Source organism: Calypte anna, chromosome 20 (genome assembly GCF_003957555.1).
Source record: "Calypte anna isolate BGI_N300 chromosome 20, bCalAnn1_v1.p, whole genome shotgun sequence".
In the NCBI taxonomy this organism is placed as follows: Eukaryota; Metazoa; Chordata; class Aves; order Apodiformes; family Trochilidae; genus Calypte; species Calypte anna.
Window position 1 is genome coordinate 12989557 of NC_044265.1, and position 25647 is coordinate 13015203.

A 25647-nucleotide genomic window follows, 5' to 3' on the forward strand; every position below is an offset into this window, starting at 1 on the left:
CCCATGGCCTGAAACCTAAGCCAGACACGTGTTCACTCCATGACTCCACAACACCTAAAGGTGTCATCACCAGTGCCATGGCTTGGCAATTCCCACAGGACACTTGTCAGCCACCAACTACTGTGACCTCCAAAAGCCCTGGCTGGGTGATTTATTCCTGCCCTGTGCTTCTGAAAATTCCCAAGAAAATCAAATTCCCTACCCTTGAACCTTGGAATAATTTCACCTTATGATCTTAGAAAGAGAGTATGAAAGAAATCTGGCCTTCACTGCTCCATTTTGCTCACCACCATGACCTCTCCCACAAACGCAGGCTCACGCCTGCCCATTTACCCCCCCCAAGAGTAAGCTGCAAGAAAATATCCGCCAGCTAAGGATGTCCTAGAAGCAGGAAAACCTTAGCTGTCATTCTCCTTGAGAAGTTCGAGGCGTGGGCAGCTGGAGCAGGCAGCTGCCACCACTGGGACGTGGCTCTGTGGCTCTGAGAAGGCTTCACTGCCTGGGGGCTGCCCAGCCCATGTCACTGAAAGGTCCTTCACCCGTGGCCGACCTGGGAGGAGGACCACAGGGTGTGCAGAGGTCAGAATCGGTGTCTGATTCCCCCTCTGCAATGTAGGGTCTGATTTTGGCCACGGCTGCATAGCAACCGTTGTTAAGGATGTCCAAATTCTCTTTGGACTGGGAGATGCTGAAGCCGCTGAACGAGCGCTCCAGTTCCTCGTGGTCGACGGAGGGGATGGAGATGGAGGTGTCGCTGTCTCTCATGGCACTCTCGTGGGGTTTGGTTGTAATGTCTTCATTCCTCAGGTATTCCGAGCTGGCCCGGTGCCCCCCGCCGTAGGCTGACAAGGAACGCTCGTGGGAAGGGGGAGGTGGGATCCTGACCAAGGATCCGGGGTCTCCGACGGGGGAGGATCCGTGGCTCTGCCGCTGGCAGGAGGTGGAAGGTGGGCAGGCGTTGGGTGGTGGGGCAGAGAAGTTTTTCTGCCCCATGGAGCTGGTGGACCTGATGATCTTGATGATGCAGCCGTTCTTGTCGATGTGCTCCCTGCTGTCTTCGGGGCTGTGGTAGGGTGGGGCTGGGTCAGGTTCCTTGGACCCAAAATAAGCCTCTGTCTCCGTGGGTGGGATGCCCATCCGCTGCATGTAAATGTTGACCAGGAAATCCAGCTTCTTCTCCATGGACTGAACCTGCAAAACACCACAGGCCCAGTGCTAAACGCTCCATGTTGGCTGAAGAAAATTAAAATCCTGAGTAAAAGCAATTTTCAACCCACCCAGGGACAAGTGTGGGCCTGGGCTTCAGAGGTGAAGCCTGCCCTGACCTACACCAAACTTTTAGTAAATATTTAATCATCCTAGACTGAAAAAAAACCAACTTAATTTTCCAGGTCTGCAGCTGCAGCATGTCAAACATGTCTGCTGTGGTGGCAAAGAAACCAACGTGCCACTTTCAAAAATAAAGTAGATTTTTGGTAGACTCACCAAAAAAAGAAGCTTTTATGTCAACAGGCTCCAAGGCTTTTGAAAGGAGCACTTGGGCTTCTAAGACATTTAGTGCCCTTTCTCTGGGAGCAGTAAACATCCACCTGGTTTCTTTTCCAAAACATTCTTAGCTCTTGTGGGTTTTTTTTTTCCAAGTGTCCTAAGAAATGTCCCACTGAGGAAAAATAATTCCCCCCACAATGCTTGCAGGACCCTCTGGTAAAACTCCCCTCTTGACCCAATGTACCTGTTTCTCAACTTTTCCAAGCCTGCCCATCATGCTGGGATCTTCAGGCATCTCCCCCTCCGCCGGCCCTTTGGTCCGATCCTTGTCGGTCATGGAAGATCCTCTCCCAACGATCTGGTCAACTCTACCAGGATCAGAAAATTCCCACCCCCAGAAAAGGATCTGGAGTCAGTTGTAGGCAGCAGGAGAGGAGGGCTCCGAGATGGGGTGGGACAAAGCAGCAGCCTCTCTCCCAACTAACCCTCCAAGTGACTCACAGACACGCAGTGGCACTGAAGTGTTAATGCAAAATTCAGAGCAGGTTTTGGTTTTTTCTTTTTTTTTAGTAGTTTGGAATTATCCATTCCTGTTTCCACGGGTCAAACCTGGCACATTATGCAGGGTAAATTTACCCACTGCAAAGAATCTCTTTTCACTCTCTCGCTTCCAAATCGTTTCACTTCTCATTTGGCCTCTGAATTTATTTATTTTTTTTTGGAGGGGGAAAGATCAAGTTTTCTCTCTAGGACATGTCAGGGTGATTTTTTTTTCCTCAGTCTTTGCAGCACTTCCCTCGATGCAAATGGAAGAGTGGAATCTTCACATCCACAACCCCCTTGCCCTGTGAGACAGGCAGAGGTTGAGTAATAATTATTTTCCTGGGATTACATCCAGGTAGAATTTGGTGTTACCACATCAAATTGTCTTCACCTCAAAGTGTTTCACACCTTTCTGGTGAGATGGTTTCTATTAGCAAGGCTCCAAGGTGGTAAGAGCCCAAAGCTACTGGGCAGGCTGCTTAGAAGGAATTTTTTTTCCATTATTTTTCTTTTTTTACATTTGCAACTATTCCTTCCCAGGCCAGGAACTCCTGGACTGATCCACAGCTCTGTCTGCAGAGGAAGGAGGAAGGAAGAGCCAGTTTGGAAGCTGGGAGTCGATTTTAAGGCATTAAATTATAAATTTTCTAGAGAGCAAACTCTGGATCCCTCCAAAGTCAGGGGATTAACTCAGGTTTGGAATAACCAGTTCATAACCTAATTCTACACCAGGCAAACTTTACTCCTGCATAATGCACCAAACAGAAGGGCAGCAGGGGGGGAAAAGAAGGGTTAATTCATCTGCCTGAAACCAAGTTGGGGGATCTTGAGCAGAAAACTCAAAATGCTCCTTACGCAGTTCTGCCGTGTGGGTCCATGCACCAGGAGGAGGAAAAGGAAGGAGCTGAACACAGACAGACAGGGGAAAATGAACAGAACAAAAACCAAGGAGAGGAATGAGACATGAAGTGATTTCCAACACAAGAGCCATCTCTTTTCTTTGGGTTTGACAGGGACTTGATGCACACGTTGGCTGTGGACATTAAGGGACAGGTACTGGTGGGGATGGAGCAGTGAGGCTCCCTTGGCTTCTATTAGAGCAACAGCAGCTTACAGCACCAGAAAGTCTGGCTCAAGGAGATGAAGTGGATGTGCACATCATACCAAAGACAGAAAAAATAAGCCAACAATTATTTTAGAGCTGCTCTTGGATCCCAGAAGATGCTTCACTGGGGCAGGGATGCGACAGAGGACTGATCTGTTTAAAATTTATGTTTGATCCTTTGCTTAGCACAGGAGTACCAGGAGCACCAAGTGCTGCAATTCCAAGCATGAGGAATACACATGCCTTATTTCTCTCTTGTAATGGGAGAAGCAAAATATTGACATGTACAGGAAACTGCAATGACTGACACAACAGACAGCACGAGAAATCCTACGACAAGGTTGCTACCATGTAAGCAAAGAGGTATGAAATTGGGCTACCTTGGTTTGGAATCACAAGTCAAGGTGTAGTACAGCCCCTGTATGAACTCCTCCCCTGTCTGCACAAGCAAATAGCCTGGTGAAACCATGAGCATGTGGTGCAGGAGGCCCAAACTCTAAATGTTTTTGAATATTGCAGAAGGCTGAGAACAAAGTGATTTGTCCTCATGTCCCATCTACAACAGCACTAAGACTGAAATGGGTCCATGGATGGAATTGAGGTGTCCTTCAATGGATGCTGAGTAGAGAAGGGAGGGCAGGACAGACTGGAACACAGAGAGGAAAAGTGAGTTTTGTACAACCCTGTTTCTAACCCTGTGGAAATGGTGGAAGGGCTGCTGTGCTCTCTTTCCTGTCCTTCAGACAAGAACTATGCATTAAATGAACTTCACATGCCCCATGTGAAGCACAAGAAGCCAGCTGGCACGTCAAAGATGGAGTGATCCCCAATACTACATAGAGCACTGACTTTCTCCATCATCTTCAGGCTGGAGGGATGGAACCCTGATGTGGTTTCAAAGCAGGACTGTGGCCCTTTACAGAGCCCACCCGTGAAGAAGCCTTCAGAAGCTCTTGCCTCTCTTCTACTGCTACAAGACTCCAGGAGAATTCCTGCTTGATTCATTCCCTTCATGTCTACACTTAAACATAGTTCTGACTCCTGAGGTGGTCACCTTCCACCAGAGAAGCCAGAGAGCCAGATCTCACCTTGGGGAGAGGCAGGGTCTGCCCAGAGGACACTGTGATGGGCAGCTGTGGACTTCAGGGCAGAGAGGGGAGAAGCTGAACCAAGTCCTGCTCCTCTTGATGGCAGAAACCAGGCTCAAGGTTTCAGTTTTTTCCCATCCTTTTCCTTCCCAGGGCAGAAGTTAGATCAAGGGAGAATGCTCCTCAGCAAAGCAGAGAGATTTAGTTTGTGCCTTGTCTGATACAGGAGAGCTTCCAACTCCCCTGTGCCTCTCTGAGCTCCACAAAGAGCAAAAGGTCCTTTTAGCCATTATAAGAGAGCTTGGGCTTTTGCCCAGATGAGGCAGCAAAGTCCAAAAGGTGAAGAAGACAAAACTTATTCCACCTCTGCAAGCAGAAGGGGAAGGGTTATGTCAAATCTATGCCAAATCTCTTCTGCTGAACATCCCATGGGAAGCCTCGTGCCTTCCCAACACTCATCTGGGCTGTGTCCAGTGCACCCGTGCAGAGGAAAGAAACCAGATGAGGCTTTGGAAGAGTCAGTCCTGGGTTTTACCCTTGGTGGCAGAGGAGGATTCAGAGATTTATTTATTTTTTTTAAGGCTGTGTGAGAAATTGTGCCACCTCCTGTCCTCCACAGGCTCTGCTGGGGCTTAAGTTGGGAGGGAGAGAAAGGGGGTTGCTCTTTCGAGTGAATTTTGGTATCTTTTCTGCTTCCTAATGATACAAAAAAAAAAAAAAAAAAAAATGCAAAGTCTTGCATCAGCCACAGTGCAGGTTTTCTCATGCTTCATTATGCTTCATGCTAACAGTGCATGCAAAGAGGTGTAATATGTCACCCTCAGGCCAGAAGCAGACACCAAAAAGGTCAAACAGCTCAAATGAGATAAAAATGAAGTGTTTGGGAATATATATTCAATTCTGGTCTTTTTTCCTTTAAGTCTTATTTTTATTTTTATTTTTTTTTTCGGTTACACAATCCAGGCATTGAAGCCAAACCCCCTTCATCCAGGTCACAGGACTGGCTACTTACCTCCTCATTTGGCAACAAAATTTGCACTACAGACACTTTAATCAGTAGCTTTTGTCTAAAAACATTAAAGCTGCACCTCCCCTCTGTTAAATCAGCTGATGAGGGGAACTGAATCCAAATTGTCTGTGTGGACAGCAGGGAACAAACACCTTCAGCCAAACCACAGCCATGGACCAGAAGCTTGGGGCTTCTGGAAAATTCTTACAGATATTTTCAACTTTGAGCTAATCAAGTGGGAAAAGGTGAGCTTTCAGTATTCTTTTCACTGACATTCCTCTAGTGAAGATTACTCTGAGCAGCTTAAATAAAAATCAAGAGATTTGGCATGTTTTAGCTCCCAAGGAGGGCAAGTATAGTTAGAAAAAAATAAATAAATCCATATTTGAGGCTAAGCTTACTGCATTTAAAAATCACCTGCTATTTGTGCAGGGAAAATGACTTTCTGGCAAATATTTTCACCTGCCCTGGGTTTCAGTGGTCTCAATATAAGATGAAATGAGAGCTCAGCTCATGGCCCTGCTGCCTGGCCCTCAGAATGCCCCAAAATGGGCAATTCACTGCAAATACTTTCCTCATGATATCAGCTTCAGGTAGAGTTTTAGCTAAGGAGAGAACCTTGCTGGGTGACTTTGGGCTGGGTTTGATTCCTGCTCTTCTTTTGCCCTGCAAAATCAGGATTTTTTCCTAATTTTTTTTTTCTAAGTCCTGTGGTTTTAATACTTTAACACCTTTTTTTCCCTCTATTAGTAGAGCTGCATCAGCTAAAAAAAAAAAACCCCAAAAAGAGCCCTGTGCTCATCAGGTGTGAAACACTTCATTCTTACTTTGCCCACTGAAATAAACTCATTTCACAGTGCCAAGAGCTGCAACCAGGCCCCTTCACTCAGGTGTGGAGTGTCCCATCACTTGGAAAGCAGATGGATGCATTGGCATTGCCTTTGTGGGTAAATATTTCACCTTTTACATTTGAAGTGACTCTTAGAAAAGACAAGATTTAGCAACAGAAATCATTTTGCTTTCTAACACCTGGAAGAAGACTGCAAATAGAAATGACTCCAGCTGGAGAACCCGATGGTTGTTGATGATTTTATGAACATTTTTGTTGGGTTTTTTTTGCCCCTTTGGCTTGCCTGGTATGAAAATTCACTACTACAAGTAAATCAGAGCATACCCAGAGTAGCATCCCTTGTGTGCCACGATTTAGCAAGCTGCATTGCTCAGGGATAAATGCAGTCGTATAACTGGCATGAAAGGGGTTTGACATTAAGCAAATGAGTTAAAGAAAAAGAAAAAAAACTCCAGAGAAAGCAGCATTTTTTGGTGAATCCTAACCTAGGCGAGTACTGGGGAGACTCTTTGGAAGAATACATGGGTCCTTTGGTTGGATACTTCTTATGCCGGGGAGTTGAAGGGGGCGGGGGACCCACAATCATATCTATCCTGGCAAAGTAAATAAGAAAAAAGACACCAGCAAAAATGCATAATGAAGCAACACATAAAGTAGGTCAGAAGAGTTGCAGAAAGAACCAACTGAAAAACAGAATGACAGAGAGAGAGAAAGAGAGAGAATTTGAACACATATTCTGCTGGAAACCGAAGGCGCCCTCCTGCCACCTGGGTGTGGGGAAAATCCCCAGAGTCTTACCCACCCCAGGGTAAGATTTGGAGATTTGCACCACTAAACATCATTAGGAGATCCCCCTCCCACCCCCAGGTTGAACAGGCAACATGCTTTTACCCTCTGGAATGTATTTGTATATTTGTAGTCATTTCCCACTGAGGTGGTTGGGTATGAAAAAAAAAAACAAAAAAACCCAACACATTTATTCTCCTTTCAGTTCCAGTGCTAGGTAACACATCCTCAGCTAGTTCAGAAAAGCATGAGCTGTTGGAGTCAGCTGTGGGATTGTGTAACTCAATGAATGGGAGACATCCATGGTTGGCAAGGTGTCAGGATGAGACACGAGACAGTGTGAAGACAACACTGAAAAGAGCACATTGCAGACAGGGGGAGAGAGACATTAATGATTCAGGAGGAAAGTGCATGTAAACACCCCAGAAATTGGTTAAAAAGCCACTTTAAGCCATCAGAGCCCTGGCTCTGGGAGGTCACGAGTGGCTCTGCTGAGCTGAGCTGGCAGGGACAACTCAGCACTTTGCTGAGGGAAAGGGAAAGGAAATTTCTCTTCTCCTCTGAGTGCCCCCTGACAACCTCCCCGGGCTCCACCATGTGTCCCCCATCCTCTGCACTTCCAGCACCCACTGCTCATGTCCCTGCATTGGCTGTGGCCACCCCAGAGCCACACACCATGGCTCCAGGGTGCTCCTTTGCAGCTGCACTGGACAGGGAGCACCCATGGGAGCTCTTGATGTCCATCTGGCTATGAGGATGGATGGCCCCAAAGGCTCCTCTCACCATCACTGGACTCCTGCTTGGTGGGGACAGTGAAAACAGTGATGCTGCTTGGTAGCTCTGGATCCCAAATCCAGGTATTTCAAACTTTTAAAGCAGCTCCTGGTCCTCCTTCCCTTCCCTTCCCTTTCAGGCTATTGAGGTCAGGAAATATAAATCCCCTCCTCCTTCTCTTCCCCCTCCAGCTTCAGCTCCATATCATGGATTTACAATCACTTGGTGGGGGCGAGAGCCTCAAAGAGAAGAAGTTCTCCAGGATATTTTTGTCTCCTTTGCAAGAGAGAATTTACCTTCTGGCTACATGTCTGGAAATGGGAAAGGCAGAGTGTGCAGTAATGCTGAGAAAGTTCCCCCTGCTGCTTGAGCATCAGAACCAGAGCTTAAATGGTTAAGAAAGAAAATCAAGAAAGATTCCTGGTTTTTACCTAAGAATTCCCTGTTTCATTGCTAATGTTCAGATTAGTTTGCACACTCAATACCTTTGGTTTTTGTGTTTTTTTCACCTCTACACCAAGATGGGTTTGAAATTTAAGGAAAACTTCTATGGCTTCCAGAAGAAGCTGGGCAGCCACAGCCACCGAGGCTCAAACACTTTAATTCTTCAAAAGTGTAACTAAATGGTAAATTATTTTGGCTGGAGATAGCCTATGGTCAGGCCAAGCCTTGCCTCCAGTCTGGGTGTCCCCTGAGCTCAGCAGAATTGGGGCTGCTCCTCCTGAGCCAACACTGCTGGGGGGTGTTGGGAGTTCAGGGTCTGATTTTCCATATGGGGCATCAGGGATAAGGGAGGAATCAGACAAAAAGGTTTAGCTCAGATCCTTGTCTCAGGGGACTCAACCTATCTGGGGTGACCAGAGCAGAAAATGAAATTTTAAACATTCTTTTCAGTTCCACCTGGCTTTTTTTTTAACATTTTTTTCCCTTGTTCAAACTAACTCACCTCCCCCCAGAAGCTGAGCCTGCCTAATCCCACCTCCTCAAACTTTTGGCAACTGGAGGAAGGATTCCTCCCTAAACCAGCTCAGCATCCTCACTGCCCCTCTGCCTGGAGCAGCAGGGTGACATCCAGGTTTTATTTTATCCCTGCCCATAAGGTCCCAAATCAGCCATGTTCCCCTCAAGACAGACACCAAACCTCTGCTATCCTACCAGAAAAGACATGAAGATGCCAAACCTGCCTCACTTATAGGACAGAATGGCAGGAAATCCCACGAGTAAAGCGTAGAGGAGGGTGAGCCATGTTTTATGTGTGTTTTATATCCTGGGGTGGGCAGTAGGGCAATTTTAGGGCCATAACACCACTGTCTGAAGTCCCTACCCCTGGACCTGGTGGGTTCTAGCCACAAGCATCAAGGTTTTCTCCTTGAGACTTTCAGGAAGAAGTTGTACCTGCAATGGAAAGCATCTCCCTCCTGGCAATACCTCCACAATGAGCAAATAAGAGTAGAGTAAAAAGAAACAACAAACAATAAAGCAAAGAGAGGGGTCTCTTGCCTGGCCTGAAGGTTTTTAATCCGGGAGAGCATGTCCAGGTGGCCAGCTGAGTACTGCTCAATGACATCCATCACGTCATAGGGCCGAAGGCTCTCCTTAAACTTCCTCTTGGAGACCAGAAATCTCATAATGCTGCAGGAGAGGGAGAGGAAAAGCCAAATAAAATCCCTGAGCTGCAGCCTGACCTGCTTAGCTACAGATAAAAACCACGGCAGGGAGCTGCTGCTTTGGGAGGAAAAGCAGAAAAAATCCCAACCCCCAGAGTTTGGGAGAAGATGTGGCAAGAGGAGAAGGGAAAGGGATGGGGGGAGCTGACCCCGTCTGCAACGTGAGGTCCCTGATGTCCCTTGGACTACACAAGTGTCCTCTCTGCTCTGCTTTTAGAAATGTCAGGATTAAATCTCTCGAGCTGGTGGGAAGGCTGGTTTGGATGCAGCCCTGCAGGGGATTTTGCCTCTTCCTCTGTTTATTCCTGTGCTCAGCAAAAATCGCCCTTTCTGGCAGCATTTTCTGCAAAGGAGGGCAGGCCACCCAGGGGAAAAACAGCCTGCAGCACAGACATTTCAGCATTTGCCACCTCTTCCTTGGACTTAAACCCTTTTTTTTTTTTTTTCCTCCTCCTATTATTTATTTTCCTGGGCTGCTTTCCCCCTCTCCCTCTCTTACCACACTGCCCTGATGCTGACTTTCAGCCCCGGCGTCAAATCCTCGGTCACAAACTCGCAGTTGCAGCTTTTGTTATCATCAGGAATGTCTTCTCCTGGCAGGCTTGCTTCTGGGGTTGGGAGAGGGAGGAAGAAAGGCAAGGAGTTAACCATTTCCCATCCTGCTGCCCCATAAGGAAATGGGGCTTGGATGGCCAAGAGGAACCTGGGGAAGCAGCCCCAGAGGTGTCTGCTGAGCATCCCAGTGGGAGCATTCCCCAAGACATGTTAAGGAGACACCCAGCAATGCCAACTGCAGCTCTCATCCATCAATAAATGCCTGACCCTTCTTTCCCTATCCCTATAAAAATACAACCTTATGGTGGGAATCAGTAGAACCTGATCCTTAACCTGATTATTATCTATTATTATATTCCTGTAGCCAAGCTAAACGGGAAGGAGACTTAGCTGAGCACCATCACTTGCAGCTCTGCCCTTCTTCGGTGGAAAGGGTGAGATTTTAGGGCCAGATTTGGGGTCTGGCAGGATGCCCCAAGCCCTCACCTTCTGAGTTCTGCCTGGAGGCTCCTCCCTTGATGCGGAAAGCTTGGCGAGCTCGGCTGCGGTCCCCAAAGCTCCAGCTCTTGGGCACTTTGCTTGGACTGTCCTCGATGCTCTGGTCAGCACTGGGGGATCTCCGGATGCCCTGAGCCTGTGGAGAGCCTTTCCCTTTGGTGCCAGCACCGCGGGGACTGGAGAAGACACGATCTTTCAAACTGACCTTCTGACTGTTCAGAGAAACACGTTGAAACAAAGACAAAAAGGAGACAGCAGGAGGAGTCATTCTGGAAACCACGCAGTCCTTCCCCACCAGCCATTAGAAACCAAGAGCACTTCCAAGCAGCAGCAGTGAGATGTGATTTTGCTGTTGGGTTTGGGGTTTGTTTGTGGGTTTTGTACATAATTTTTCTTTTTTTTTTCCTTTAAAGAAAGCACTGTAGAGATGTTTTTTCCGCCAGAATGAGTGAAATGGGGATGATTCTTGAGAGAGAAAATAATGAGGATTTGAACAGAAGCCCCTCGTGGGATGCCAGGGCTGGTGGGACAGAATGACAATAAACAATGAGCTCGTGAGTCCTTAAATCACTGATCGGCTCCGATCAAAAGGGAGGAAGCTTTTCTTTCACATCTGCCTTCCAAAACCCTACCTCTAGTAAGAAAACCCCAATAAAAAAAGCACTTTTATCTGAAACTTTTACCTGGCTTGGAAACACTTGGCTGCTCGTGCTCACACCTGCCTTTCCCTTCATTCTTCTCCTCAATTTTCCCTCCTAGAACATGATTTCCCTTTTTTAGAGCTTCCAGAGTTCCCCTTTTACCAGTCATATATGGAAATACTCAAATACTAACACTTAAATGTGTTTAACTTATTAATGTAACTTATTAATGTAACATAAAAAAATCAACCTAAAGCTGGCTAAGATCCACCTGCAATCTGCTCTGGGCATCATAAACACACAAAGCAAAATTTCCCAGCTTCAGCTTCACCATTTTATTGCTGTTCTATTAAATCCCATTTCTTTCAGACCTCGCAATAGAAGTTTGATAAGAAGCTCTCTCCAGAAACTGAGAGGATTTTTTTCATTGATTTTTTTTTTATCTTGAAATTTGTAACCCAAAAAGCTTCCCCCCAAATAAAAAGGATCAGTTTTCACCAGAAAATTGCAAACCCAAAACATTTTGTGATCTTTATGAAAGGGCAAAGGTCACAGAGACAGCACTGGGGAAGCCCAACTGCAAACAGATTTATGTCATTTGACATTTTCTGAGCAGTAATTGGTGATGAAGGGTTAGAAAACCAGTGCCAGGCACTTGCAGAAGTAGCTATTATTTAAAGGCAAATATTTCTATACAAATATAATATTTATAGGCAGATCAAAACAGAGCAAAACCCAAGATGTAATTCCCAGTACTCTGTACCACTGCAGCAGCCACTTCTTGCTTTGCTGCCAGGGCTTGGACTCAATTTCCAGGGAGAACACAGCAGGGATTTTGATTTCCACACCAGACTTCCAGGTTACCAACCAAAGACCTGGGTTTGTTGGGTGTTTTTTTTTCTGTCTCTATGCAACACCACCTCAAAACTCAGAGCCAAACAATCCTCTGTTGCCTTCAAAACTGGCACGAGGTTTTCCAGGCAGGATTTAACTGCAGATATTTGAAGCCAAGCAAACCCCAGCACCCTCCTCCCAGCCTGGCCAAGTTTGGCACAGAAAGGCAGAAGATGCGACTGGAAGACACAGAGGGAGCAGATTTGTTGAGTAAGAAGGTTCTATTTTTACAAAGTCACTTTACATGGTGAGACACTGAAGGTTGACAGGGAGGGAAAGGTGCTGAGCCTGCATTTCCCACGGTGCTGGGAGGCATCACTGCCCCCACACAGCCCTGGGGAGGGGGAGAGCAGCTCCTGGGCTGCTCAGCAAGGTTATCCCAGGCCAGGGGCTGAGCAGCAATTTCACACTGAAGGAAAATAAAATTTGCTCCTGATCCAAGTTAGAAAAAGGAGGATTAATCCTATTAATAATAATTTTGTTTGTTTGTTTCTTTGTTTTTCATTTAGATGAGGAGTGGAGATGTCACTTCCAGCTCGCTGCCCACCTACAGGGTCTGTCTGAAAGCCATGGGACCTGCAGGTGTTCAGCAGGGCTGAAAATCAGATCCGAGGTAGAAGTCCAGCCAGGAAGCTAGGAACAAGCAGGCACCTCCATACCTTTCTGGGTGTAAGCCTTCATCACTAATGCTACCAAAATCATTGTACAGAATGAGTCAAATATTCAAAAGCAACTCTCCTTCTTGGCTTAGAAACCAGACTGAAATTCTGTTTGACATTTAATCCCAAACAGATCAATTGGATTTCATTTTTTTTAAGTTGGTTTTATAGAACAATATTCTTGGCATCAAATGCATCTCAGGGCTACTAAGACTTTGAACTACCAGGTCATTTTTAAATATGAATCAGTACCAGTTGTCAGAATTCAAAGCAATTTCTCATCCTCTGGTGCATTGCTCCCATCACCCCTCTTGGCAGCAAAAGCACTTGCCTACCCCTGAGTCAAGCAGAGCCTTCTCTTTGGGGCCTCTTTTCCATTCCCACAATAAATCTGCCACCAATAATTGCATAAATCACAAAAGAAAGCGTTGAAGTCACTGAGGAACACAAGAAAAGATTTTCAAGCCTGGTAGCATAAGGTGCAACACTTCTGCATGTTAAAAAAAATCACTTAGAAATCTGATAAACCATTAAAATCTGGGTGGGTTTTGTTCCTGAGTGAAAAAAAAAACCCAGCACTTGATAAAATTTCTTTGTTTCAACAGAGATGACACGAGACAACGTGAACAATTAATCACATTTTGCTTTCTGCCATGCAATTCTCTCCTTGGGAATGACACCTGGAATCACATGCAAGGAGAATCCCTGCAGAGGAGGAGGATGCTGGGGTCTCCAGGAGCTGGTAGAAGAGGGTCCAAAAGAAATAAAGACATCCAGAGAGATAGATGTTGTCAGCTAATCCAAGATCATGTTCTTATTCAACCAGAAAGCCATGCAGGGTGATGCAGGGTGTCTCAGAGGGGTGGTGATGAGATGTCACTCAAGCAGATGGGCCTCAGCTGGGTGGGAAGTGGCCATGGTGGTGACATGGATGTGACAAAAGCAGTGATCCAGCCACACACCAGCACAGGAGATGAAGCTGATGACAGACCATGGTGATGGGGAAGAGCATCCTGAGCACAGGGCAGGCACCCTGCTCGTGCCAGAGGGAAGGGAAGGGAAAGAAAATAATTGTGGCTTTGGAACCAGAGTCAAAGATTCTGGGAAGCAGTGAGAGTCTCCTAGGGTGTGCTTTGGTTCCTGCATCTTCAAAACCACTTTCAGTTTATAAAAAACACATTCAATGACAGAAAAAAAAATAATAATATAGAATAATATTTCCAGGCTGACCTTGGGAAAGATTTCCCAAACTTTGAATTTAACAAAGGATAGAAACCAACCTGACTTCTTCTCTCCTGCCAGGCAGAACACAAGAGCCCATGCTGGACAAATGTAAAGAGATATCCGTGGTCCCCCAGCTGCCAGGAAGATGCTCACAGCATTAGTGAGCTTTGCAGTTGGGTTCAGTGAGGTCCAAGAGCCCAGCACACAGCAGCAACACCCAGGAGAACTTTTACATGAGGAGCCATCAGCCTCCTGAGGATGCTGGTGGGATTGGAGCTCTATTTTGAAAGCCTCCAGCTTGAGGTTCATTCCCCAGCTCTCCCGAGTACTAAATCAGCACTTGGAGAAAATTGTTGACTCATTATGTTAGCAGTCATTTTGGATCGATTGAAAGGATCCCCTGTAACTTCTTGCCATTGATTTTAAACAACCCTTGAGCAATTGTTTCCTTTTCTTCCATCATTTTGCAGGCAGCAAACATCAAACCCAGCTCTGCACCTGCACCCAACCAGCGACAGTGCTCATTCTGCTAGAAAGCTACAGCCAGGAGAAAGAAGTCATCTCTTCTTGGGAAAAGAGGCTGGTTTTCAATCCCAGGTTTGTGCTGAGCTCACAGGACACAAGAATAGGTTGTTAAAACCAGGGAGAAGTGCCAGGATATGGGAAAGACCGGAGCTGTACCACCCCTACAGCCCCATGGTAATTTGCCTGAACATGGTGCCCTGGTGAAGGGACCCTGGAGCCAAACACCTGTCCTGAGCCTTGGCCTTAGAGGTTTTGCAGCAAAACCCCCTATGTTTTGTACCCTCAACCCCAAACACATCAGTTTTTTCCCCAAACTGAAGCTGAGCCCTCTCAAACACATCACACACACACACCCCTCCCCATCTTCTAGCAACCTCTTGCCATTCCCCAGCCCAGCTCTTTCCCATTCCAGCAAAACAGCTGGATTCCAGATTCCAGCTGGCTCATTATTAGGAGCAAAGCAAAACAGCTGGATTGCTTTTTTTTCCCCCAAACTGATCAGTTTTTTCCCCAAACTGATGCTGAGCCCTCACAAACACATCACACACACACACTCCTCCCCATCTTCTAGCAACCTCTTGCCATTCCCCAGCCCAGCTCTTTCCCATTCCAGCAAAACAGCTGGATTGCAGACTCCAGCTGGCTCATTATCCCTAAATATTTTTAAAATATTGTACCCAGACCTGCAGCCCAGCCAAGGGCTCCACAAACCCCTTTCCTGCACTGGGCTGCTCTTCCCTGCCATTCCTGCCTCCTGCCAGGTCTCTGGGGTGCCTTAGCTCTCAGGAGATGGCAGGGAAGTGTCTTACAAAGCAGAATATGACAGACCTGAAAACTGTGAGCATTATTGGATGTATAGACCAGAGATCATTGGTTTAGAACACTGAGAAACTGTGGTTTCCTAAGGAATTTTCTATTCATTTACCTGCACTGAGTTTTTCACGACTGCCTCATCGTTCACTGTTATTTCCTTACGAGCATCATAGATGAAGGTCTTGGCACTCAGCCTTAGATGCATCAAAGTCCAGAAAAACAAGACATTTCAATGATTTTTATGTCCCTTTAAGGTTAACACAGAGCTTCACTAAAGCAGAGTCACATCACTACAGTCAGGATGGATGCAGGTCACAGAGGTGCTCACGTAGCTACTCCAAAGTTCAAGATTCCTTTTTGGCTGGGAGAAGCCCAGTTTGTAACCCTCCTTTTCAGGGTCTCCAATGGAAGAAGAAGATCTGGAGATAATTTTTTTCATCCTCCCTTTCCCTTTCCTTTGCAGGACTCAAGATGGAGGAGATGAAATGAGGACCACAGAGAGAAGGTTGAAAACAGTTGAAAACAGAAAAAAAAAAAAAAATTACACTGGCTCTACCAATTAAAAATTCATGCCTAGGAAGACATGCAAGGATCAGAGTGGCTGATTTTCCAGAAAACAGAACTTGACATGGACAGGTGAGAGGACAGCATCACGAACATCATTGCTGGAGTTAATCTCTGCCAAAACTAAAGTCAGAGCAATTGAAAGGTGCCTTTCTCTGGAGAAGAATTCCTGCTTCCACTGCACCTCCAGGGATAAAACAACCTCACCTGGCAAATAGGAACCCTACAGAAGGCATGATGATTTTTTTTTTCAGCTAAACTATTGACCAAACCTTTGCCATTTAGAAATGTACCAAAATACTGCCTGTGCAACTGATGATCACCCAGTATTTAAACCCATCCTTTCAAGAATAAACTCCAAGAAAAGCCAGCATACCATCAGAACTCAAAAGATTCCAGCTATTTAGCCAGGCACAGGGGGTTTCCTACCCCAGAGGACTCACTATGAAACCTTCCTCTTTGATACCCATTCAGAGATGGGATTTACCAGGCTACTTCTCAATTTCTGGAACACACAAGTCTCAGACCTCAAGCCCTGGCTTCTTGACTGACAGATAATAAAAAGACCCAGCGGGGGAAAAAAAAATCAAATAGCAAGGAAAGATACAAGTTGGAACAATTAATGGAGAAAATCAGAGATACATAGACTTTGGAAACTTCGTGGGGGTTTTTTTTTGGCTTTCTGAGGGAGACAGAGACTGGTGATTTTGAGAATTCAAACGGACTCCAAAAAAGAGAGAGCATGCAAAACTCCAAAGTCACAAACATGCGGCATCACGCAGTGCCCTGCCCCTCCTGGGCTTCCCACCACCTGCCTGCTGGCTCCTCCTGCAGCATTCACAGCATGCACACCCTGGGCTTTGGGAACTCAAGAAAGTGGATGTTTGCCTGCTGAGAAGCAGCGTCTGGGGCTGGGGAAAAGACTCTTCCAGTGCAGGCGTGGAAGTAGAGATGTTTGTTTATGCATCAAGGATCGGTGTCCCCTTACGGCCGTCAGACGGGTGCACTAAGGGACAATCAGTGGGGATGCTCTGAAACCACCTCAAGATCATCAACTTGGTTTAAAAAGATGAAAACCCTGCTGGTACAACACCCTCTGCTCTATCTACCTCTTGCCCGTGGGATCCAGAAACAGAACCATTCACAATGCCAACGCTAAGGGGACCCCTTATCTCCTCCACCTGGTGGGACAGGCTGAGATTAGTCCTTCTCTAGCTGCGTAGTAGAGGTGCTAGATAGGCAAGGTGTGGCTTCCAAAGGCCACGAGACTACAAGAGGTCAATTTAGAGCATTCAGAGAGCCAAAGGGTGGGTGATTGAGCAGAAGTAGGAAGCTGGAATTTCTCATGTTACTAACTTTACGTTGCCGGGGAGCGCAGTTCAATTTGCAACTTCCTAGACCTTAAGGATGGAGCAGTAGGGAGGAAAGGGGTCTTTTAAAAAGGAAGAAAAAAACAAACTTAATTTTAATTTTTTAAAAATTTTCCAGAATTTGTTAAAACTTCAGCTCCCAGCCTCCTTCAACACTGAGCAGACACTGGCTTGGAGGAAATTCCCCATCCTCATCACTTTGATTCCCGTGTCCTGCGCAATTAGCAGACAAGGAAGCCTCTCATTTCCGAGCGGGCAACGGGGAGCTCTTTCACCTTTTGGTTTTTTGGTTTTGTTTTTTTTTACTCATCTAGTACCTCTATTAAGCAGAGAAGTGATCAGAACGGGTGGTAGCAGGGCAGAGGGAGAATGAGCCGTGCAGCTTTTGATTAGTTCCGTGCGACGCATTTCCCGTGGTACCTAGAGTTTCCTGAGCAGCATCCGCATAGTGACTCTCTGCACGCTTTGCTTTTACTGGAAATGAGGGGAAAGTAAAAATTAGACCTGGAAGCAAATGCCAGACAGGAAACTTTTGATTACTGTCTCTAGGTTGAAAAGGCAGGTGGGTTCTGAGGGCCGGGTTCATGACAGGATTGGGTTTTTTCCTGTTGGAGCGCTAAAAAACCAAAAAAACCAAAACAGAACCAAACTAAACCAACAATCCAAGAAGGTTTCTGAAATTTGTCTGCCTTTGGTCAATAATGTCATTATTAGAAATTGTGGACGGAATTGGTGGCATCAGTTTAGCTACAACTGAGTCCTGCAGGAAGATTTTTTTTTCATCTGCATTGCAAACAAAAAACCACTCTCCTCTTCCCCTAAACAGATCAAAAGGCATATTTTTTAGTTGTCTAAGCCATGGAGAGGCAAAAATTTAACTTGTTTTGTCCAACAACATCCAAAAGGTCGAATTTCTTCTAAAAAACAAACCCAACCTCACAAAGAGAGCTAGTTAATCTGAATGATTTGCACTCCTCATACAGCAAAGAGCATTATATCAGGCATTGATTTAAAAACATTAAAATAGAGTGGGGTAGTCTCGTATGGGAAGCTATTGGAACACTTGTGGGGTTTTTTATAATGCTTTTTAGATGGGCATCCCTACATCTGGGGAATTCCTGGCTTTGCTGAGGTACCACCACAGCTCCCATCAGCTCATTCCCAGGCACTGCCCTGCCAGGATGTGGCCACCAGGACCAGGGTCCTCCATGCCATGGAGCAGCCCTCAGCCTGCAGAAGGGCAATGACCTGGTCCCCATCATCCCACCAGCAGGCATCACGTGCTGAGTTCACAGACAGACCAAAAAAGGCTGAAGGGCATAAAAAAACCCCAAACCCAATGTTGTTTTAGACTCGAACTCAGCAACCAGAGGAGCTCCTAGGGACACACAGAAGGAATTTACAGGAATTCCCTCTGCTTCCTGGCATCCCGTGCAAGCTCAGCCAACACTCTCCATCCTGGTGACTCCTCAGGTCCCTGCTATGGGATCCAGGGATGAGGGGGAGCCACCCCAGATGATTCTGGAGCTGGGGTCTGAGCATCCTGGTATGGGAAGGGGACATCCAGCATGCAGAGCTGCAGGGAGACACGTGGGGCACTGCCCTCTAAATCTCCTCTGCAGTCCCTAGGGAAAGATGCAGTCCCTTCTGTGCAAATAATCTGCTCCCCTAAAGGCAACTGATTATTTCCAGATTACTCTCAGTCCCAGCATGAGTCTCTGACCCCAGTTGAGCTGCTTAGAAGGTCAAACCCCCAGCCATGGGGCTCCTGGGGTTGGCACCAGTTTCCACAGGCAATGGCAGCTGGGGATGGCCAGGGGCCCACTGAGGCCACCAAAGGCATCCTCCAGGGCAGATAAAAGCCTCAATTCCCCCCCCTGAGCAGGGATATCCACGTTGTGTGTATCTCAGACAGACAGGGACACAGACTGAGATAGAGAAGTACACACAGATACACAGACACAGTACAAGGTGGCCCAGTCCAGAGCTCCCTCCACAGCCAAGGTCCTGCTGACTTCTTTAGTGCCAAGGACAAACCACCACTCCCAAATGAGGTTCTTCTCATTGCCTACAGGACTGAACTCATGCTGGACAAAGTAATCTGAGTTTTAACCTCCCAGTTCCCTGGAATTCTTCTTTTTCTCTGCTATGGATGCATCCTGACACTCGTTTGGTTCATTAATTTTCAGGTTTTCACCCAATTTTGGAAAATAGAAGAGGAAGAAGAAAGGTGGTCAGGGATGCCTTCAGATGTTGAGTGAACCATCTGCAAAAAAGCATCTGAAGAGCACATTTCAACCAGGAGCCTCCAGAGTCCTGGCTAACACCAGGTTCATCTTTTTGACACCACGAGCAGAAAAGAAACAGAGGAAATGCCACAGGAAATGTCCTGCCTGATCAACCAGTCAGCAAGCCCTGCTACTGCCCTCATTTATTGGCTTTCTGCAGCAGGAGGGGGGAGAAAACCTCACCACAGACCACCCCTCCCTTCCCTGGGGTTAGGAGGCAAAGAGGACCCAGATTTGGACCTCTCTTGAGAGCAGGAGGTTCTCAGGGGCAGGAGGGGTGCTGAGCAGCCAGCCCAGGTGTCCATGTGTCCTGGGCAAGGCAGAGGATGGGGTGGACACAGCACCCAAAGCAATGGGTAGCAGAGGAGGCTCTGGAAGAAGCTTTTAAAAAAAGGGTGGGGGAAAGAAAATAGAAGAAAAGAAAAAAAAGAAAAGAAAAAGGAAAAAAAAGGAAAAGGGAAAAAAAGAAATGAAAAAAGAAAAAGAAAAGAAAAAAAGGAGAAAGAAAAAAGAAGAAAATATGGAAAAAAAAGAAAAAACAAAGAAAAGGAAAAAAGGAGAAAAAAAGAAAAAAAAAGGAAAAAAAAAGAAAAAAAAAAAGAAAAGAAAAAGAAAAAGAAAAGAAAAAGGAAAAAGAAAAAAAGAAGAAAGAAAAAGAAAAAGAAAGAAAAAGAAAGAAAAAAGGAAAAGAAAAAGAAGAATAAGAAAAAGAAAAAAGTAGGGAAAAAGAAAAAAGAAAAGAAAAAAAGGAGAAAAAAAGAAAAAAAAAGGAAAAGGAAAAAAAAAAGAAAAGAAAAAGGAAAAAAAGGAAAAAAAAAGAAAAGAAAAAGGAAAGAAAAAGGAAAGAAAAAGGAAAGAAAAAGGAAAGAAAAAGGAAAGAAAAAGGAAAGAAAAAGGAAAGAAAAGGAAAGAAAAGGAAAGAAAAAGGAAAGAAAAAGGAAAGAAAAAGGAAAGAAAAAGGAAAGAAAAAGGAAAGAAAAAGGAAAAAAGGAAAAAAGGAAAGAAAAAGGAAAAAAGGAAAGAAAAAAGGAAAAAAAAGGAAAAAAAGGAAAAAAAAAGGAAAAAAAACAACCACCAAGGAGAAAAGGGATGCAGCACCTGGGGAAAAGCCAGCATCATTTCTGCTCATCACAGCCTAGGCTTTATGTCTTTATGTCCTGGGGAGCTGAGCTCTTGTCCCCACCATGAGGACCAGCCCGTAGCTACCCAGCTCTTGGGCACAGAAAGCTGCAGACAAGCTTGGAGGGGAAAAGCACCACGGAAACACCAGAGAAAGGACATTCCCAGACTCAGCCCTCCTGTGCCATTTCCCACCAAGTGATTCCAGGTGGCCCTAAACCCCCACCACACTAATGCCATCACCTCCTACCTCCTCCCACCCCAGGTTCCTCCTGTCCCTGCAAGGCTTGGCTGGCACAGGTGAAGGTGACAAAGCTGGTTCTGCTCTGGCTGCTGTAAGGACTTTGTGGGGTGTGAGTTCTGGGAAGAGGGAAATGGGAAATCAGCCACTCCCTATGGATAACTCCAAAGAGAGGAAGATGCAGCTGGCCCCAGGATGAGGAATGGGTTTCCTTGCAGGGATGGAAGTGGGAAGTGGCAAATCCTTTGCCAGCTGAAGCAGGGGAAAAAAGTGGTGATGGGGTCTGCTAGAAGGGAGAGTTCCTTGCCAGGAGTTTCCCACGTGAACCAGGCAGTGACAGACTGGGGCTGGATGAGTAACTGGTGGGTGGGCTGGGAACCAGGAGGAGTTTTCTTCTCCAAGGGCAGGATGACACACTGAGCATCACCAGCAGGCAGCTGGAAATCAAAGTGGGTGGAAGATTTGGGAATCTGAAAGTTCCAGAATCTTTTCTTTGGGAAAATAAGTGATTCAGGGGCTGCTTGAATAGAAGGAGAACTGAGCAAAAATTCCTTCCTGAGCTCCAAGATATTTATCAGATGGGGAAGGGCAGTGGGAGCAGGAAGAGTTAGATATTGTCCTGAAGAAATACAGGAGGAAAAAGCTTTGGTTCTGCAATGGCAGCTGATCTTACCAGCAGGGAAGGGACCCTCATGCCATGGACACAGGAGCTCCAGACCCTTCAGAGCTCCTGGGTTCAGGTTTAGCATCATACAACAGAGGGCAACAAAACCCATCAGTGCCACAGAACCACATCAGGGGCAGAAAAGCAGAATGTGGAAATTAATAGAAGTGATCTTGATGAAGGAGTTGCATCTAGCAAAAAAAAAAATCCTCTGAAAAATGCCAATAAACAGCTAATTTTGCACTTCTTTGTCACAAGACTAAGCAATGAACAGGGAAAAACCTGCAACCTCTATGAAGAAAACCATCCATCTCAGTGTTTTGACTTGTGAAAATGAACCCAGCAAGTTAAGCCTGAGATTCAAGAAGAAGAAATGAGACCAGTGCCAGGGGGATGCTGGCTGGGGGTGATCCTGAGGCTGGTCCTTAAACTTCCTCAGCTCTGGAGCTGATGGGGTTGAACTGAGATTTCAGCTCATTGCACAGTCCCGGGTGGGTGGAGAAATAGGATTTTACCCTTTGATGCATCCCAAGGGATGATGCTCCTGAAATAAGATTTTGACCTTTCTGAAGCTATGGTGGCCAAGATTCCAGCCTTGGTCTGCTCCCAGAGCATTCCCAGGGAATGTTCCCTGTTTGAACAGGGCTGGATGGATGCTGCCTCTGCTCTCACTACACAAAGCTGAGAGATCTCACATAGGAAAAAAAAAAACAAAACCTGGAGGAGTGAAACATGATCTTGGTGATTTGTTTCCTTTGGCAGGAAAGTAGATGGAGTGCTACAGAGGTTCTGCTTGCTCAAATGAAGACAGAAAAAAAAAAAAGGGAAAAAAAGGAAGAATGACATTTTCCTTCCTTTAGTCAGCACTGTATCTACCCAGATATCTTTGGTTGGATTTTATGCCAGGGAAAAATTAGTTTCTGGCCTCTTTTAAGCCTGAAGGCACAGCAGAAATTTCCATCTGCAAAATGCCAGGCTCTAGTTATACTTCTGAAATACATCTCCAGTGTTTACAATATTTAGGCTGTAAGCTGTGTTTTGAGGCACGAGGTGGTAGATCTGAAAGCCAAGCAGATGATCTCCACAGATCATCAGTTTTGCATCTTGCCTTCCAAGAAACAACAACAACAACCAAAATAAATAAATGAGATTCAGCCCCAGAGCTCCTTCTCTGGGAAAACATGGAGGGGGTGGGAAATATTCCAGAACTGAATGGTTTGAAGGGGATGAAAAGCATCCTGAGAGCATCCCAGCCACCAGCCCTGCCCTTTCCCTGGGCTGTGTGAATAGACAAAAGCTCTCCTGGAGGTGAAATTTATGGCTGGCCTTGGAAGGTGCTCGCCACTGCCTTGCTGAGGGAGGATGGAGCAGGACCCAGGTGTCATCCAGAGCCGAGGAAAACGGGGTGGAAAAAGGGCATCTCCACACCAGATCCCCCCCATGTCCCACGGAGCAGCAGGTCCCCACGGTGAGAGCAGCCCAGGAGAAGCTGGTGGCTCAGTGCCATGGTGCTGGCTTCGTGCTCCTGTGTCACCAACCACAGCACTTCGGTGCTGGAGATCCCAGGAAAGCATCACCTGGTCCCCAGGCACTCCCTCAGCCTGCCTTGGACTGCTTCAGCTACAAGTCCAGCAACCAAAAGTTCAATAAAGCAGCACAAACCAACCCAAAAAAAATCTGCCAGCTTTGCCCACTCCTTTCTAACCACCCCCCCAACCCCCCCCCCAAGCTTCTCTCTCCTCAGCCCGAGGCAGACTGGAAGGAAGAGATGATTTAAGGTCCAGCATAACAGGTAGGATACATTGGACTGGCACAGCACAGAAAAAGCACATTAATACCTAAAATGCTTCCCTTGATGGTGCCACATGGTGCACACACACACACACACACACACATACAGAGAATTCCAGAGGGATGGATGGGGATGGGGTGGTGGCAGTGATACAGACCTTGGCGATGGCTCAGGCTGCTGCTCTTTCCTTTAAACAGAAGCAATAGTACATTAGCATGGGGTCAGGTGGCTAAAGATGTTTGCTGCTTCACTGCTAAAACAGAACGAAAAGGACAATACCAAACAATACAACTAAGTGGAAATTGTGGACAGAAGAAAGGGAAAGGAGAACTTAACTCTTGGGAGGTTTTGGGCCCGGACAGAAACTCACTGGAGACTCAAAACAACCTCAGAGATGACACATAGAACGCAAAGGGCTGAAGAGTTGATCCCAACCCATCCTTGTGTCTTGGGTGGTGTGATTTGGGGGAGCAGAGGAGGATTTCTGGGGGCTCAGAGAGTGTTCCCCTTCCCTCAGGAATTCACTGCCCTGAGCTGGGAAGGATTTGAAGGGCTCCCCTGTTTGCTTTTCCTTCCTGGTCACTGGGACAGAGCTGATGTCACATCTCTTGCTGCATGGCTTCACACCACAGAGCTGGCACGTGGGGACACAGGTGGGAAAGGGGGACAGACCCTGCCCTGACATCCTGACACCCCACCCAGGGCTTTGGTAGCTACTCTGCCAAAGTAGCTGTAAAAGGCTACATGGAGGGAGTGGGGAGCCAGAATTTTGGGGTGTGGTTTCCTACCAAGACCCCAAACCACTTGGATCACCCTAAAAATAAAACAAAAAAAAAAAAGACTCCAAGGACAAAGCAAATCAAACACCTGCAGCAGGGTAGGTGTAACACCACAAACCAAATACAGGTCACACTGAAAAGAAAAAATAAGGAAAAATAAAAAAAAGAAGTCACCTTCACCAACCAGACATCTGGGTGGTGTTTCTCTCCAGCAATGAGGAAAACCTGCTCTGCCTTCAGCTACTGATTCTCAGGCTCTTCCCACTGGGAAATAGCTTTTAATCTGCACTGGCTGCCCCATAAGAGAAGGAGCAGACAGCATCTCTCAGCAGATTGGGGTCTGGCTCCCCTAAAACCAGTTTAGGCAACAAACCAGAAGAGCTGGGCAGGAGGAGCTCAGTTCCCTCTGAGCAGGATGCTGCACCAGCCCTTGCACTGCCTGTACCCAGCCACAACACTGAGACCCCAAGAGACCCCAAATCCCTCTCCCTTAGGCTGGAGAGACTTGAAAAAAAAATAAAATGTCCCTTTGCTCTTCAGGCACCAGCTCCAATACTCACATTTTATAGTTTGAAGATCTGGAGTCCAGAGATCTCAACCCTCCAGAGAAACCCACAGCTCCCATCCCACATCTCCCCAGTTGCCCACCAGTACAGCCAGTATCTCCTCTCCATCCCTCCCAGAGGCTGCACACTCCCCAGTCACCAAACAGAGCAGCTTTATCTGCTGAAAAAACCCAAGAAGAGTCCCTCCAGAGCACACATTTGAGCTGCAGGACTCCTGACCTCCTGGGAGAACTGCATCCATCTCTCTCAGCCCAGAAAATGTAGCAAAAGATTCTGCAAAATGTTTAGCAAAATATTCCTGCTACCACCTTGCCTGCTCTGGGGGGAGGTGAGGGATGGCAGGAGGGTACAGAATGAATTAACACATCCTGGGCATGGGTCTCCTCTGAGGGTGGTGAAGAGCAGAAAGGTCACAAGAAAACTGGGAAAACTGCCTTGCTCAAAGCCCTTGGGAGCACGGCTCCTGCAGAGCCAAGTTAGGCTGAAAAAACCCCCTCATGTACAACATACAGGAGAGGGATGGGGAAGAGGTCACTGAATGACCCATGGGGGAGCAGCTGCTGAAACCCCTCCCATCTTCAAAGCTGTCCATATACAAAAGGCAAGAAGGGAAATTAAAAAAAAAAAAGAAAATAATTTTAAAAAAAGTCAAAAGAAAAAGGTTGTAATGTGTGTGGGCTTCCCAAGCTCTCCCAGCTCTGCTGCTAACCTGAATGTCAGTCCTGATTTGCTCTTCAGGTTCCTCAGGAGCTCCAGCTGGTTCAGAGGAGGGATGAGTCTAGAAGGAGAAAACAAAATCCCATTAATCTCCAGGCAGAGCTGATTCCAGTGCCTCCTGCCTTGGAAACCTCCCCTGCTGCCCCAGCCTTTCCACTAGACCCAGTTTGGTGCCACCAACTGCAACTGGGGGACAGCATGGGGAGGATGGAGAGGGCTTGGGTGACTTCCAGCAGTGTCCTGAGGCCGAGCAGTGAGGGGAGAGAAATAGTGACAGCAAGAGAGAGAGAAACTTGTCTGCACCACCGGGTTTTCAACCTTCCCAGAAAAACCAGGAGCTGCCAGGGCAGCTGAGCATCACCAGGGGGTTTGGGCAGGAAAGAAGTTTCCCCACCTGGAGTGGAGGAGCTGGCAGGGATTCCTCTGGA

General features: G+C 46.6%; 1 protein-coding gene across 4 annotated transcripts in view; it reads right to left on the reverse strand.

Annotated features, from left to right (window-relative positions):
- Positions 1 to 492: 492 nt before the first annotated feature.
- KCNQ2 (potassium voltage-gated channel subfamily Q member 2) overlaps positions 493 to 25647 on the reverse strand; it is a 64432-nt gene continuing 39277 nt past the window's right edge. For 2 of the 4 annotated variants that reach the window (XM_030463030.1, XM_030463029.1), the window contains 7 exons: positions 25212 to 25280; positions 23315 to 23344; positions 10352 to 10575; positions 9810 to 9918; positions 9144 to 9275; positions 1733 to 1856; positions 493 to 1191 (listed from right to left, as the gene is read on the reverse strand). In XM_030463030.1, the coding sequence (XP_030318890.1) occupies positions 493 to 1191; positions 1733 to 1856; positions 9144 to 9275; positions 9810 to 9918; positions 10352 to 10575; positions 23315 to 23344; positions 25212 to 25280 (1387 nt within the window). Of the gene's footprint in view, positions 1192 to 1732; positions 1857 to 9143; positions 9276 to 9809; positions 9919 to 10351; positions 10576 to 17473; positions 17528 to 23314; positions 23345 to 25211; positions 25281 to 25647 lie in introns of all 4 variants that reach the window. The other 2 variants (XM_008497800.2, XM_030463031.1) reach the window with 2 other exon arrangements.